This window comes from Tetrao urogallus (genome assembly GCF_951394365.1).
Source record: "Tetrao urogallus genome assembly, chromosome: 1".
Taxonomy (NCBI): Eukaryota; Metazoa; Chordata; class Aves; order Galliformes; family Phasianidae; genus Tetrao; species Tetrao urogallus.
The window spans coordinates 109,523,985-109,539,462 of record NC_136813.1 but is presented as its reverse complement, the minus strand read 5'-3'; the positions used below and the strand labels follow the sequence as shown (position 1 = coordinate 109,539,462).

Sequence of the window (15,478 nt, the reverse complement as noted above, 5' to 3'; positions counted from 1 at the left end):
TGTCCTCGTGACACATATTTTGTGTCCAATCACATCCACTAAAAAGGGAAAGAAGTCATTCCAATTCTTCAGGAGCAGCTTCAGGCAATGGTATTCAGAGATTTACAGTCTATACCCACTGTGTCCTTTCCTTTTCCCTACTGAAAAAAAATGAACTGTCCATTTCTATTTAAATCAAAGATAAATACACACAATATTGTTATCCTTTCTAAGAAATGAAGAGGTCCAAGCAGCTATTATTCATCAGCTCCATAATCATTACATTAATTATAATATTATAGTTGCTAGTATAAAACCAGTTTAGAAACTGAATTTAACTGTACATGTGCCCTACGGTTGTTTATTACTGTCTTTTGATTTGTGGCTCTGAGAACTCGGGAGGGAAATGTGATCATAATGTAACCAAGAGCACTTAGAACTTTGAATAACATCACTCACAAAGCTGAGATGCCAATGTGGAAAGAAAACTATCAACAGTAATGATGAACAAGGAATACACAAAATGAATTTGCCAATTACATGAACTGTGGGAAAAGAATTTGTTTTTAAGCCTCCAATTTGCACACAATTTACTTGTAAGACCACACCCCAGTTATTATTTGGTTTACAGTTAGAATACTGAGCACATTTTATCTTTGAAGATTAATCCACTCCCACAGTGTCTCATGAGGAAATCATATTGGAAAAAAAAAAAAAAAAGAAAAAGGGAAATTAACTAATTTAATCAAAGCTACAAAAGTAAGCTCCCTGCCTAAACTCAGGAGTTACTGCTTTGCATGGATACCTGTCCCAGTATGAATGCTGTGCAATAAGTCAGAAATTGACCAAAAAAAAAACATCTTAAGATATCACAAACTTCCAAATGAAGAAAGTAGAACTTACAGTTAATTACTGATAGTGATTAGTAAAGTTGAGTGGACAGCATACAAGGGTTTTGGTAATAAACATGACAGTACAAAAAAACAAAACAAAACAAAAACTATTTAAACATTTCTGTCTTCTAATCTCCTTCTAATCTCCTTCTGACATGAATGAAGTCTAAATACTTCTCAGTCTTGGAATTACACTCCTGGTTGAGATGCAGCTGAATTAAATTTTCATCTTCCTTCAAACTATATTTGAACACTTTAGAAATAAAGCAGTGAATGTATTTTTATCTAATTATTTGTCTACCAGAATTGACCATGGTTTTTATATGCACTTGTGCCACCCAGCCTTCTCATATTTTTGAACGTATATGGTAACTATCAGTTGAAAAGTATATACACCAGAGAGACATGTGCTCCAGCAATTATCTTATTTGGCAAAATTGACTATTATAAATAAACCCATGAAAAAAAAAGTTACTGTGCAAGATTAGAAACAAATTACACATATAAATTCCATAAAGAATGAAAAAGGACTACCAGCAATAGCTGCTCAATACATTTTTATGTTGAGTATTTCGTTGCCAGAAATTGCACTTCATCGTTTATTTTAATGTGGATAGATGTTCCTATGACAACGAACATTATTCAAAGATTCTTGTTACAGTGCTATATATTATATTAACAAGTTTAATATCATATTGGCAAGTTCTTTTTTTTTTGCTAATGTCTTGAAAGGCTTACAAATATGACAGATGACTGCAAACATAGAACACCCTCCCTGATTTTCCATTTTCTGCTGCCAGAAAGACATTGTGCTCAATAAACCAATGCATTCTACCTGTTGTAACTCAACTGAAATAACAAGAAAATACAGGTTTCAAAACCTAGACTTGTTTTTTTCTTCATTTTTAAAGAGATTTGTAAAAGGTCAAATAAAGGAATTAATGATTAGTTGGTGCCATCTGCTAGCAATAAGATGAAGTAATGATAGTCCCACATTATGTCATGACACAGTACGATTACACAAATCCAACTCATTCCCAGATCAGCCACAAAAAATAATAGCTGAATTCTTTTTCATAGGTAACAGTTCTACGTAATATTATCTACTTGAAACTCAACGGTTTGATATCTGTGCAAATATTTGACCAATCATTTCAGCCTTGTTTATTGTTTAAGCAGTTTATGAGTTTCTTAAATCTATATGAAATTATTTCCCAGATTATCTGTGCACATCCAGTAATATTTCTTATATGTACCATTCCCTAAAATTTGTTTAAAACTAAGTAACATCACAAAGCTACCTCTACTACAAAATCTTGCATGTGTCAGTATAAAAATGGCTGAAAATTGTCCTGTTAAATTAAAGATATATAACGTTTTAATATAGTTAGATAGTTGTAGTAAATAGACAGTCTTTCCTGAAAGTTAAATCTGACCATGTTTAAGCCACATACAGCAAACTCATACAAATTTGCATTTTCAATACTAATAGTTATAGAAAAACAGGGGAAACTGGTAACGAAGTTAAGGATATTCTACCTGTGACCAATAGAACAGACACCATCAGCTTCTGTGAAGTCACTAAGAATTTTGCTTCTATGAATATTTCCAAAGTTGGTCTGACATAAGGCATGCTTGTGCTCATTACAGCATCTCATAGAGAGCATAGTGAAAATCTATCATCAAATACAGATGAATCTGGTTTTTGTGGCATGTACTGTGCTCATTTAATTTTGGAAAGCATGTGTGTGTTACACAAGAGAGTAAAAACCTACTGGGTAAATCCTTAGGCCCAGACAAAGCCCCAACATTCAGCTGTCAGTAGAATTAATTAATCCAATCTCTTCATCACTGGCACCTCACTTGGTATCTCTGCTTGAAGCCCTGCTACATTGTAGACATGTTCAGGGGTACTAACTCTCCTGTCCAACAGGAGAGTTCATCTATATCCTGAACATTCATCTATATCCTGAATTGTTTCAGAAGTGTTTAGAAGAGATAATGATACATTTTCAAAAAAAGAACCAGAAACCAGTGCCTACTAATTTTCTGTGTCGTTTGTGTTGTGGCTGGCTGGTGGCTCAGCATCACTCAGTCGTCTGTCCCCCTTTTCAGTGGGATGGAGGAGAAAATAAAAAAAATAATGAAGTAGAACTTGTGGGTTGAGATAAAACTATTTGCTAAGATAGAGAAAAGGAAAATAGTTATAACTATTTACATATATAGATGTATATGACAAGTGATGCACAAGCAATTGCTCACCACCCTATGCCCAATGCCCAGCTAGCCCCCAAGCAGCAGAAGAGAGCCAGAAGAACTCCCACACCCTTCAGAACTCCTTCTGTATGATGTCATGATATAGAATATCCCTTCAGCCAGTTTAAGTAGCTGTCCCAATCCTGTTCCCTCCCAGCTCCTTTGGCTCTTCACTTCAGACCTTCAGAGCGGCCTTGGCTCTGTACAACACTACTTAGCAGCAACTGCAAGCATTGGTGTGTTATCAACATTATTTTTCTCCTGGAACAAACATAGCATCATACTAGACTTGCTGAAGAAAACAATTCCATTCCAATTGAAACTAAGACGCTTTACTGGCATCAAGGATGTGGACACCTTTTAAAACCCTAACAAAGAACTTGCACGTAAAATGAAACAATAACAGAAGTAGCATATAAAACTTATCCTTTTACCTCTTCTAGCAGCCTGCTTTAGTCCTTACAACTATTTCTCAACTTCCATAGAAAGGTAGTGCTGTGGGTCTAATCTTTTTTTCTTTTTCTTTTTCTTTTTCAACCAATTTACAGCTTAAACATTATGCCAAAAACAAAGGAAGAAAAGAAGCCTGAAGAGGAAGTCATGGCTAGACAGCTATGTAATATAAGATGATCATGGAAAACTTGTTCAACAGAAAGTTATCAGATGAGAGATTTCACCAGAGGTTTTGCTCCTCTGTACATAAACAATAAGATAGAGAAGTTCTGAGTGCTGGTTTTAATTCCATCTTGCTTAATTAAGCTGTTTGAATGTATGAAAAGGACAGATGACAAACTAAAAAGGACACTGCTCAGAACCATACTCACATCAAACTCCACATGCTCCAGTACAGTTGGATGCTCAGTAATCCAGGATGGATCTTCTTGAGTAGGGTGTAATATTTCTTTCACTAGGAAAATATAAATACTTAGACAATAAAACCTGCAGTAGCAGTGTAAAGAAATTGGTTTAGAACAATTGGTTTAGACTGAAAAACCATTTTTCATCACAGATTTGTGACACCTGTTCAGAAAGTTGGCCATGGAGATTTTGTTTCTGGAAATATCCCCAGATCACTCACAGGAAGTACAGGAAGAAAAAAAAAAAAAAAAAAAAAAAAAAAAAAAAAAAAAAAAAAAAAAGAGAACAGAGGGATGGAACACTCTTGATCCTCCACCAGCTATGCCAGGATCATTTTCCATATTCAGTGATAAGCCAGGTATTTCCTTTGTGCTGCTCAAGGCAAATACAAAATGACTATGCTGAAGGTCATCTTCATGCTGAAGGCAATATGCATCACATGAACTACATCTCCCTTCTGTTCGTGTTAATTGTTGAAGAATTATTGGAATTGCATTCTACAAATGGTGTCAAAGAAAAATTGGAAAAGGCAAATCTAATGGACTGAGCATGGGATATCACTCCTAATGACTTGACCAGATTAGCAAAACAAACCTTTGTGTTTGTGGCTCCTTTTTGATTCATCAGAGGGCTGCTGAATCATAAACAGTACTCACCATTAATAAGCTGGAGAGAGTTAGGGTCTAACGTCAAAGAAGTGTTTTCAAGCAAGGCATTTTTCTGGAGAATTTCAGCAATATAATCTTGGAAATCGCTGATGGTGTAAACAACTGTTGGATTATCTTCTATCCCCATAAAGGAGTTGTCCTCCACCTTGTTGGAATGAAGGTTAATCAGGTCCCAAGTGGCATTGCTGATGGCTTCTCCATCAAATGTAACAGCATAGTGAACTTCCACCCCACTTTGGTTTTACAAAAAGAAAGAACACTGATGAGAACTGCAAGGTTTTTCAAGTATAGCAAATGCAATACTTTTTTTCAAAGAACCTGTGTCAGCAGCCTTTGAAAAAAAAAATTAAATTATACTGCTTTTAAGCATTCTAGTTAAAACTAACTTAATTGGTTTCACATTTGTATCTGCCTGTATGTTTTCTACAACTGATAAATTCGGAAGGAAAAGGTTACCAGAGCGTGACATCTGGTCTGATCCCAGCCCTGTGTTTTTATTTCTGAATGTTAGAGGGACCATCAAGAGAACAAAATATTGGCTCTCTGCCAGCATATCAGTAGACCCAGCAGCACAGCAATAGTGTGAAAGATGTTTTTAAGGTCATGATGAGAATGGCTCTGAAGTAAGAAAAGAGCCCTGATCACTGTCACTGAGTAGTGTCAATCTGCATTATAATAATGCCTTTAGCCACTCTTAGATGGTATTTAACGGCACTTTGTAATTGGAAAAGCTTTTCTAAACTCATTTATTATTTGTTCTTTAACAAAGATGGGACCCTGGGCAGCCTGATCTAGTGAATGGCAACCCTACTGAGGGGATTGGAAATGGATAAGGTCTTTAAGGTCCCTTCTGACTGAAGCCATTTATGAAAGTTTCATATCTGTGAACATCTTAGCACTCTATTACTGACTCTCTTCTGTTTTCTTGTTGGTGCTCTCCCAAATACACCTGGATGTCCTCTTCCACATGACAGAGTTCAGATAGATAGATATTCAGAGATAGATAGAGTTCAGATTTACCATACACTGAGCATAAGTGCAAGAGAGCCTTAGAAAATAGAGCATACTTTGGCCATACAGAGACCGCAGCAAAAGAGTGAAGTAATCTATGAAGTGCTAGGAAAACGTGCTCCAAAGACAGGTTTCCCTCATTCCACAGAGCTGGACTGTATTGCTAAAGTAACAGCTCTGTTCAGGGATGTCTCTAAAGCCCCAGTGCCAGGCACAACAAAGACATAATCAGAAAACACTGACTAAAACCAGGAGCCTGATGAAGTTTTGCTGCTGGAGCTGTTACTGAAATGAGCCCACTGTAGACTCACCCTGGGTACTGACTGTCAGTAGAGGAAATGAAAAAGGACTGCAGTAGTGAAAAGGCAAAGCGAAGATGGAATACAGTGTTTTAGCAAAAAAAGAACATTTAGTTTTAATGCAACTCTGCTCTTGTATTAATTGCCTGCTGCATTTAATAATTGCTAACTAATAACACCATCATCTGTCTAGAAAAGGCCACGTTTGGTATTTTGAACACAATCTTTCTGAATTGTTGCATGCATCTTATTCTGTAGAAATGCAGAGTAACAGAGGATAGCTGTCACTCACTATTGATTGTGAACAGATTTACCCAGTACCTTACCTTTAAAATTAAAATGTTCATTCTCTGTAGAACAGTTTGTGAAAACTGGCTATGGCTTTGCTGAGAAATACACAAAAGTAAATAATACTACCAGTAATTTAAAGGTTGTGGTTTGTTTCTCTGTCTGCGAAATTCCTCAAATAATATCAGAGGAAAATTTAGGATGCTCAACTTGCATATGTCTACCAAAAAACAATTCCATGCTGTTCTCATATTCTGCTAAGAAATGAGTGCAAGATTACTGCTAAGACGTGCAGCAACTATGGCCTTGAAGATGCTAAGTCAACTGCCTTTGTTGGATAACTATGATTTTCTTACCAATTTTAATTTCTCTTATAATAGTCATCCTATATCTAACTAATTACTGATAATTAGAAAGACCTTGAAGAGTCATTAAGTAATACCATTTTCTTCCCAACAGGTCCCTTTTGTAGGCAGCCCAATAGCTGACTTTGTTTAAAAAGGTTCTCCTCAAGCACTTTTTGATAAGCAGCCTTTAAATAAGCAAATTATGTTTTTTCGTAATCAAACCAGATTGGTTACTTGTAGTTTCTGGTAGAAGTCCCTCACACAGTATTTTTGCTGAATTTGTGATTTTGGTGGAGCCAAAACCGCAAATCCCCAAGACACTGTCCTCCAGCTAACATATGCTTTCTCATCTGTATAATAAAAATATGTATAAAAGTGTTCTTTACCTGTCCTCCTCAGGAGAGCTGAATAGAGAAATAAAAAACAATAGCAAAACCTGTTAAATCTGTATTATTATTTCCTTAAAGTCTAACTTCACCAAATTTGCTTTTGTATTCTACAGGGCACACAAATTTGAAAATCCATACAGCAAAATGATTTAAAGTTGCACAATAAAATCCTCTGCTTTTCCTGAATTGAGATGCTTCCTATTGATCACAAGGTATCAAAGCAGAACCATTGCTCTGTAGTGCAAATAACACTGTTAAATTCCTGCCAGTAAAACAAGAAGCAAGGCTCCCCAACTCTAACTAAAGGTAGTTCACAAACACGTTGCTTGTCATGCACAGCAGAGCACAGAAAGCAGCTTTGGTACCCTGCCAGAAATACCAACCTTTTATTTTTCTTCTGAAATGAAGAGAGAGCTTGCAGATGTATTAGACTGCAAACACTGAGATGGAAGACTTAACCTCCCAGGCAGAGCTAAAGCAGGGTTTTCCCATGTCGTTGCCCCAGCTTGTTGTGAGTGTAGCCAGAAGTGAAAGGAAGAAAAGACAAACCTGCCTTTGGGTTCCAGTGTGGGCTGAAGACATTCTGTCATTCTGTTTTCCTTGCAGATGCAGGGATAATTACTACATATCTATGAATCAATCTCATCAAGTCAGGTAATTATTGTCTCACAGCCACAACAAAGTGGAGTTCATCAATCCACAGGGAACATTCCTACCTTGTTGCTTCAAGCATTTCATAATTTGATTGCTATGCCATCCTTTTTTGACAGTATTATTGGAACACTGTCCAACCATATGGTTCCAACCATAGAAACTTCCTCACTATAGCTGTTTTGTTATCTGGAAGTATTCTGGTTAGAATTTTTTGGCTGAAATACTTTAAGGAATACAGCTTACAGAGTTTCACATAGAAAACACAAATTAGATTGACTCACAAAAAGCCTCACTGGATTCTGAAAGTCATATCCAGTCAATTCAAGTTCAGTCATAATTTGTGATCCATATATACCAAAAATCATAAATCAGATGTTTGATATATAATACACAGGATCCCCCTTTTTTTCCCCCCAAAGTAACCTAAAGTATAATTCTGAATCATAAATCAACTTGAGAAAACTAGTCCTTTAAAAAGTATTTATGAGACTGAAGAGAGTTAAAGCATTCACCCGCCTTTGCTTTGATCAAAGGGAGAAAGCCTTTACATACTTCAAACACCAACCTTTGTAGTCGTCCCAAGTTAACATCAATAAGTTGAAAAGTAAATACAGTGTATTTTCTAAAAAGATTTCCATGTTCTTCCTTGTTTAATACTAGGACATGTCAACAGTATCAGATATTGATTTGAAATAAGAAAACATCTCTTTTAATTTTAGGTATGATTCCCTAATATCTTCCTTAAAATGAAGGCAAACATATCATGTGGGGTTCTCTAGTGGGTGAGGAGCACAAAAAAGACAAAGGCATTTATATACAATTCTGTATGTCTATTTTGACCTCTGCACACATACACCATTATGGAAGCACTCTTCCTTTGATTAATCCATCCAACAAATTCCCTCTCACTGACGTTCTTCCAAGTGTGGTGCTAGGGCATTGCACCATCAGACATGATAAGCCTCAACCAGAACATTTGCATCAGTATCTTTTTACCTGAATTCCATGACATGGATGTTTTTGTATCCAGGCAGTCCTTCAAATACATTTTGGATCTATTTTGAAGGGAAAAAAATATTAACACAAGTTTCCTCCATCTACTCCTTGTAGCGAAAAATCAGAAAGTATTTTCAACATTTTCTAAAATCCTAAAAAAGCATCTGTGATTCTATTTCTAATAGGGAAAAAAAATTGTTAAATATGCTCTTTACAGGAAAGTTTTGGTGTCGTTGTTTTATTATTACAAAAGAGAAAGCAAAAGTATAAAGCACGCCATCTAGCATCCCCCAAGAATTGTATACAAACAGTAAAAGAGGAGAAAATTCAAACAGACCCTGCAGAGACCTGCACAACATCTGCAAAGATGACATTCATGGCCTTTTTTATGCACCACAAACCCAATTTTTGCTCCCAAAAATTCCATTACCTCCTAAATCTCCTCAGATTTAAATAAATTCAGGAAAAACGCTTCAGACCTTGGCAACCACAACAAGGGAAGCAATGACAGCTGCTGCAGGTACAGGGATCTCAGATTCCAAAGATGCCCAAGTGCAAAACATAGTGCAACACATGGCTCATCTCTGCTGCTCTAAACATACAGAGGGCTCAGGAGTGACTAGTGGTGCTACTCAAGAAGGAAGACCAAAAGCAGAAGAATGGTAGGATGTCCAGGCCCAATTCAATAGTTAATTGTGTTGACAAAAACAAGAATCAGAATACTACAGGTTCATGCCGGCTTTGGTATTTTTCCTCCCGAAAGATCCTTCCCAGTTGAGAATTATTTTCTACTCCTCAAATTCTTCTTCCCCTCCCTAGTCTCCCTATTTTTAAACAGTCTCTGGTGAGATTTAAACAATCCAAGTGCTGCTGACTTTCTTTTCTTTTTGTTTTTTAAACAGCTTCTTCATCCAAGCACAGAGAAAACCAGGCGAGGGATCAAAGGAGTGGAACATCCATGTGCCAGGTGGACTCTGTCCCATCTGACATTTCTTCCATACACACACTCCATGGCATTGCTACTTGGCCACACAACTAGGAAAATTAAGATGTCTAGCCTAGGCTAGCAACTTGTGACAGTTGTGGTGATGCTTTCTGGCTGCAGTTGAAGAGTACATCTCTTTCCCATCTGGCCCAGGATCTGGCCCAGTAATTCCCCAGTAAAAGGAATTCAACAGAGAACCCCCACTAAATGAAACTAAGAAGGAAACAAAGCTAGAATAAAGATGATCCCACCATTTAGTACCCTGAATGCTTCGCCCAGGAGAAAGGAAAGACAAGCTCTCTGCCCCAAGAAAATGTTGGTAAGAAGATTGCCATCATTATAAATAAAAAGTAAAGTAAATAAATAAAATAATGAAAACAGCAGGGAGAAGTAACTCAGGAGACAGTAGCAGATTGTATTTTAAGTACCTTTTTGCATGTCGGTGGGCCAGTAACTTTATACGCAGTATACAAATTAAAGCATTCAATTTAATCAAAATTAAATTAACTTGAAGTTAATGTTCAATAAATCATTCATATATGTACATAGATATATGGTTATTTGCATTTTTATATGTGTGTATATATATACATGTATGTATAAAAGCACATATGTATTTTTCTTTGAAGTTTGTGCCGAAGAGTCTAAACTACAGTTCATTTCCAGCGACTCCAGTGGGATTTAAGCATGTGCTTAAGAAGATTTCTGAAGTTGGAAGGTTTAAATATGTGTCCGTATGCACTGCTGATTATGGACATTAATGAAGAACAAGAGATTTTTCAGCAGCCTAGATTTCAAACAGCATCTCATTGCTGCTCCTACGTGGAAATAACATGAATTCTGTTGTTCATTAGTTCATCACTTACCACCTCACTTCTGCAATCAAAAATCTGGACGCTGCAATCATTAAGAATTTCTAAATCCCATTTATGGGTTCAGCTTTTGTAGGGCACCCAGAACATGCCCACATGAGCAGATGCAGATGGACCTGTCTGTCTTCTGCCTGCACTTCATACTGCTGCAGTGTTGTATCAGAATTACTAGAGCTGCTTTCCAGCACTGCCCCAGCACAGGCTGATGGCTCCGAGCAGCAAACAATTCACGTCCTGTCATTTGGAGAGCATGGGCAGTCTGGTTTGCCAACGCTCTCAAACTGTATTTTTACTCCCTAGTTTCAAATCAACTATGTGATGGAAGAATTCAAACCTGAACAAGATCTGAAATAAATTCTCTACAGAGAGACTGGTCACTAGAGAGATTTAGTTAAATTCTATGATCTAAATATATCTTTAAAAGTTAGTTACTTAAAGAAGTAACAAAGGTGTGTCAAGAGGCAAAATAGAATCTTGTCACTTCTGTGTGACTTCAAAAGCTCTACTATTGTAACACTGACAGGAAGAGTTGCTTAAAAATTCTGAGGATGGCAAGGACAAAGTTAGAAACAGGACTTTAAAAGAATTAGAGTGCAAGTTGTCTTTCATTTCTCAGTAACACCTGGCTTAGTTTTTTTTGCTAACAAAGAGTGTGTTGGAAGAAGTGCCTCAGAAAGCCTCCTGTTTGGAGTAACAGGGGTCCAGCATGATCTCCCCAGAAGCTTACTTTTGCCTCTTTTGCTTGGAAAAATGAAAGCATGTTACTTCATAAGAAACACAGGTAAGAAAACTGAAGTCGCTGTTATGCAACTGATGTGCTACCTGTGATGTCTGACCTACAATCTCAAAAAGGCAGCGTGTCAGACAAAGCAGGGCATTCTCATAGTGAATATTTTCCAGCTTGCCTCAGGCAACAAAAGCCCTAAGCTGGTTCTGCAGAGCAATCCTAATACAGATGCTATGTGCTACTACTGCTCTGCAAGAGTCAGCAAGAAGAAGAACAACTCGGGGAAAGTAAATCACCTGAGAAACAAATTGTTCAGAGAGTAGCTGATACTTTGCAGTGTCTGGGTCGCTCAACTCCTCGCTGTACTTCTCTCCAGCAATCACAATGCTGAACTCAATCATCTGCTCAGTTACAGGTCTCACTGGAGTCTCATCCTCCTTCTTTATCTCATTATTGATCTGGAAGGAAAGGAGAGAAGGGAGAAAGCAAAAGGTGATATAGTGCTTTTTATTTTCCCATTTGACTGTGACTTTTTTCCCAAGAAATAAATCCCCTTTACCTGCTGCAGACCAGATTCCTACTTATCCTGGATTCACTCCACATGGAAAGCATCCCCAGATATGGCAGCACGTACGTGTGGCCCTGCCAGCTGTCAGCACACTGCATTGCTCAGCCTGGGTCCAAACGTCTTTTTTTTTTTTTGTGAGGGCCAGAAAATTCTACAGACCTGAAGGGTTCTCTGGCCCATGATGTAGCAAAAAAATAAGACCTCTTCATAAATGCTGTAAGGACAGGAACATATCAGGGCAATACTGGTGGGCCAAACAGATGGCATGATGAATGTACTTAATGATATGGAAGCTGCAGGCCAAAGAACAGTATGCTGACTTGAGCCATCAGCACACCTTATGTCATATGGTACAAAGGAGTGCAAGAAAGTCTCAGGGACAAAGTGAAAGGTAATAAGACAACCTAATTAGCCAGAACGTTTTTAGTACTGTGTATTGCCATTACTTCTATTTTCCATTTGCACATCTTTGCTCTAGTGCAAGGTTGTGTCATTGACCTGAGTTACAAACAGAAGCCCAGCAGAGCCAGTCTGAAGTGCAACTGTGGATGCACCAAGGGGTCACCTGAGCCTAATCAGCAATGGGCTGATTTACCCATTTATCACAAGGCTCCTGTTTACTTTTTCACTTAGAAGACAATTTACCTTTGCCAAGTTCTACATTTTACATGCACAGTGTGTACAGATACCCTGTGCAATAATTTGGCTTCAGGAACTAACATAGCTGCTGTGGGCAGCAGTGAATTCCAGTCAAATTTTCATCTAGCTTGAATCAATGAGCATCATGGGAAGAGCCATTTCTATTTCATTCCCCACTATTTTACAACCAGCATACTATTTCCTGTGGTATATTGAATGTCAAGGAAAACAGATCTTGCTTCATGGTTCTATTCTAGAACAAAAGTCTGGAATTTGGGGGATTGAGGGGGAGGCTGGCTTAAATCGGCTAAAATGTATTTTGCTATTTACATGTGGCAGTTGCCTTTTCCCTATTAAAAAGTTAAAAATGAGCCAGCAAAGCTGACATTTTCAGCAAAACTGCAGCTACGTATGGTGCAGGGAATGGAACAGTTCCAGAAAGCATGGCTGCCACCAGTGAGCACCTGTATATTGTTTAGGGCCCTCCCAGATTTTTTACTTAAATTCTCTTCCCCCACCCACCCCTTCACACCTTTTTGACTAAATAACTTCGTTAAGAACCAGAATGATTGGCACACTGCTTAAAGCCAGCTATTATTTCACAAATACACACTTCGTTTGCACATGTTCTGCTGCTACATGACTGTTTGAAACTCCATGTAATCTGAATCATTTATCAGTCCCCCAAAAACAAAAGCATGCTCATGAAGATGAGCTTTGCTCACTCTTGGTCTTGTAATCTGCAATGCATTTTGGCTGCTCAGAGCAATGATGAGGTGAGAGGTAACTGTAGAGAGTGCAAACACTGTAGCAGCAGCAATCCAATTCTGATTTCTTTCTGATTTACTGAGTGGTCTTACACTCTGCTCAGGTAGTTCTGTTTCAGAAAAAAATAATGGTGTACATGGGACTAAACCACAAGTGTGTCCCATGGTATATAAATATAAAATCAGCCCCTGGACCAGAGTCAGAAGCTGTCTGTCTATTTCATACTCAGTGTTTATTCCTGGAATCACAATATCAGAGCTCAGCAGACACATGTGAAAGCTCTAGAGAAAGTCTGGAATTTGGCCCAGCATTCTTTCTCAGCCATACTAGGTTACTGAATGGTGCACAGTTAAAGCCCAGTACCATAAATCAGCTTCCAATTATATGCAGCACGTGTAACTTGGTATGCTTCTCAGTAAATCCAGTGAGAGTTTCACATTTATATGAAAACAAGTGCCAGCTGATTCACATGGCTGGTTTGCAAAATTTTCTTTGGTGGTCAGGTAAGCTCAAGCACAGTGCATTTAGAATCTAGAGTTTGGGCTTAAATTTTAATCCAGAGGATCTGTTTTCTGGAAGCAAACACTTCCCCAGGACCTGTCTGGTGATCAGCTCTTGTGAAAGCCAGCTTACTTGTACAGAGACATTTAATGTACTTGCTGTAGGCTTCCCTGTGTTGGGAGTCGTGTTTTAGATACCAAGGTGAGCGTGACTCTAAAACAATAAATAAAAATTCACTTTGGCAGAAGAGGAAAAGGAATGGAGAATTAGAAGGCATCTTCAAGACTACCCAGGCTATCTCTGCTGTCCTAAGTTACTGTACTACTTGGACATTTCAAACACTAGGACAGCAATTTAATGTTTCCATAGGAATAACAACAATCCTTCTCAGCTTTCAAAGTCCATAAGCATCCATTAACTAGTCCTGTTTAGTCACCAGCAAAATCTTCACTTGATAGCTCATCTGTTATCTCACACAGATGGAGAAGGCACACTGCAAAACCACTGCAAAACCACTGCAAATGGAATAATACCTTCACAGAAAGTTATGTAAAAGTTTCTAAGGTTCATTCCCGGTTTTTATGAATTCTTTATTTATGCTTAAAACATCTTCATGTACTAGAAAATAGAAATGGTCACTGTGGTCTTTAGCAAAGGCAAGAGAATGCTAAACCAATTAAAAAAAAAAAAAAAAAAAAAAAAAAAAGAAGAAGAAGAAAGAAGAATACTCACAGTAGTGTCTGCATCTTCCATCTCTTGGCTGGTACCACCTGGAGGACTCTCAATTGAGACCTCATGAGGAGGAGGAACATTGGCAGCTGCATCTGAATTTGAAAGAGCAGTATTGTTATTTTTGCTCGTGTACGTGTAGATACACCCATGAGCTCAGCAATCATGAGTAGTAACACTTGATTCCTATTTCCATCATCATGAGAAAAACAACACAGGAAACACCTGAAGAGCCTCAGGAAAAGTATCAAATATGCTAATCAGAATTAAATGCTAATGTGCTATCTAAGCAGCACGGTATTTTTAAGAACACAAGGTAAGTGCAGTAAAAACTGCCCAGGACTGATCTCTCAGGTCGGATTTTTCTCAATTCATTTAGTAACAAAATAATGTCAGCACACACCCTGAACACCAGAACAGAACCAGCATCATTTGGAGGTGGAAAAAATTCACAACTTTTTCACAAATCCACAAGACATTGCTCCATTTTCAAGTAATTCAGAAACAGCTGTGACAAGATTTAGATGAAAACTGACCTCTCAGTGTGGTAACATCAGCATCTGAAGCTGGAGTTGGAGTTCCACTGTTAAATAAAAACAAGACCAGAAGTTGAAGTTGGGAGTAGTGAGACAGATCAACCAGTTTTTGTTCTCTCTGTAATTCTGCTTCAGCACCAAAAAGCATGTTTGCAAAAGAAACTTCTCATGGTGGTGTTTTGCTGGTAACTTCATAACTGGAATATTGCAAAGCTTAATTTTTATCTTCTGCAACTTAGATATCAGGTCACTTGTGTAAGATATTATCTTGCAACACACAATGCATCATTTGCATCTCTGGGGTTGCAAAATTCTTTTGTTTCAACTGAAATCCACCACAAAAAAAATGCATTTGGCCCTCTAGTGGTTCCTATTATGAAGTAAAAGTGAAGACCACACAAAGATATCTGTAATGTCCTATAAAAACTTCAATTTTAAAAATGATCTGCAGTGCACCAAAGCATCCTAGCTGTACTGAGATAACTGCAAGAAGATGGGGCCATCTGATCATAAAT

The 15,478-nt window shown here is 37.8% G+C and overlaps 1 protein-coding gene across 1 annotated transcript in view; it reads right to left on the bottom strand.

Moving 5' to 3' along the window:
* The window catches only part of IMPG2 (interphotoreceptor matrix proteoglycan 2), a gene marked incomplete at both ends in the record, with an annotated part of 49,760 nt that overhangs the window by 9,329 nt on the left and 24,953 nt on the right, over positions 1-15,478 (bottom strand). Inside the window, 7 exons of the mRNA XM_079539102.1 lie at positions 3,953-4,035; positions 4,643-4,887; positions 6,986-7,003; positions 8,639-8,697; positions 11,519-11,680; positions 14,431-14,522; positions 14,964-15,010. Of these exons, the coding sequence (XP_079395228.1) occupies positions 3,953-4,035; positions 4,643-4,887; positions 6,986-7,003; positions 8,639-8,697; positions 11,519-11,680; positions 14,431-14,522; positions 14,964-15,010 (706 nt within the window). The remainder of the gene's footprint in view (positions 1-3,952; positions 4,036-4,642; positions 4,888-6,985; positions 7,004-8,638; positions 8,698-11,518; positions 11,681-14,430; positions 14,523-14,963; positions 15,011-15,478) is intronic.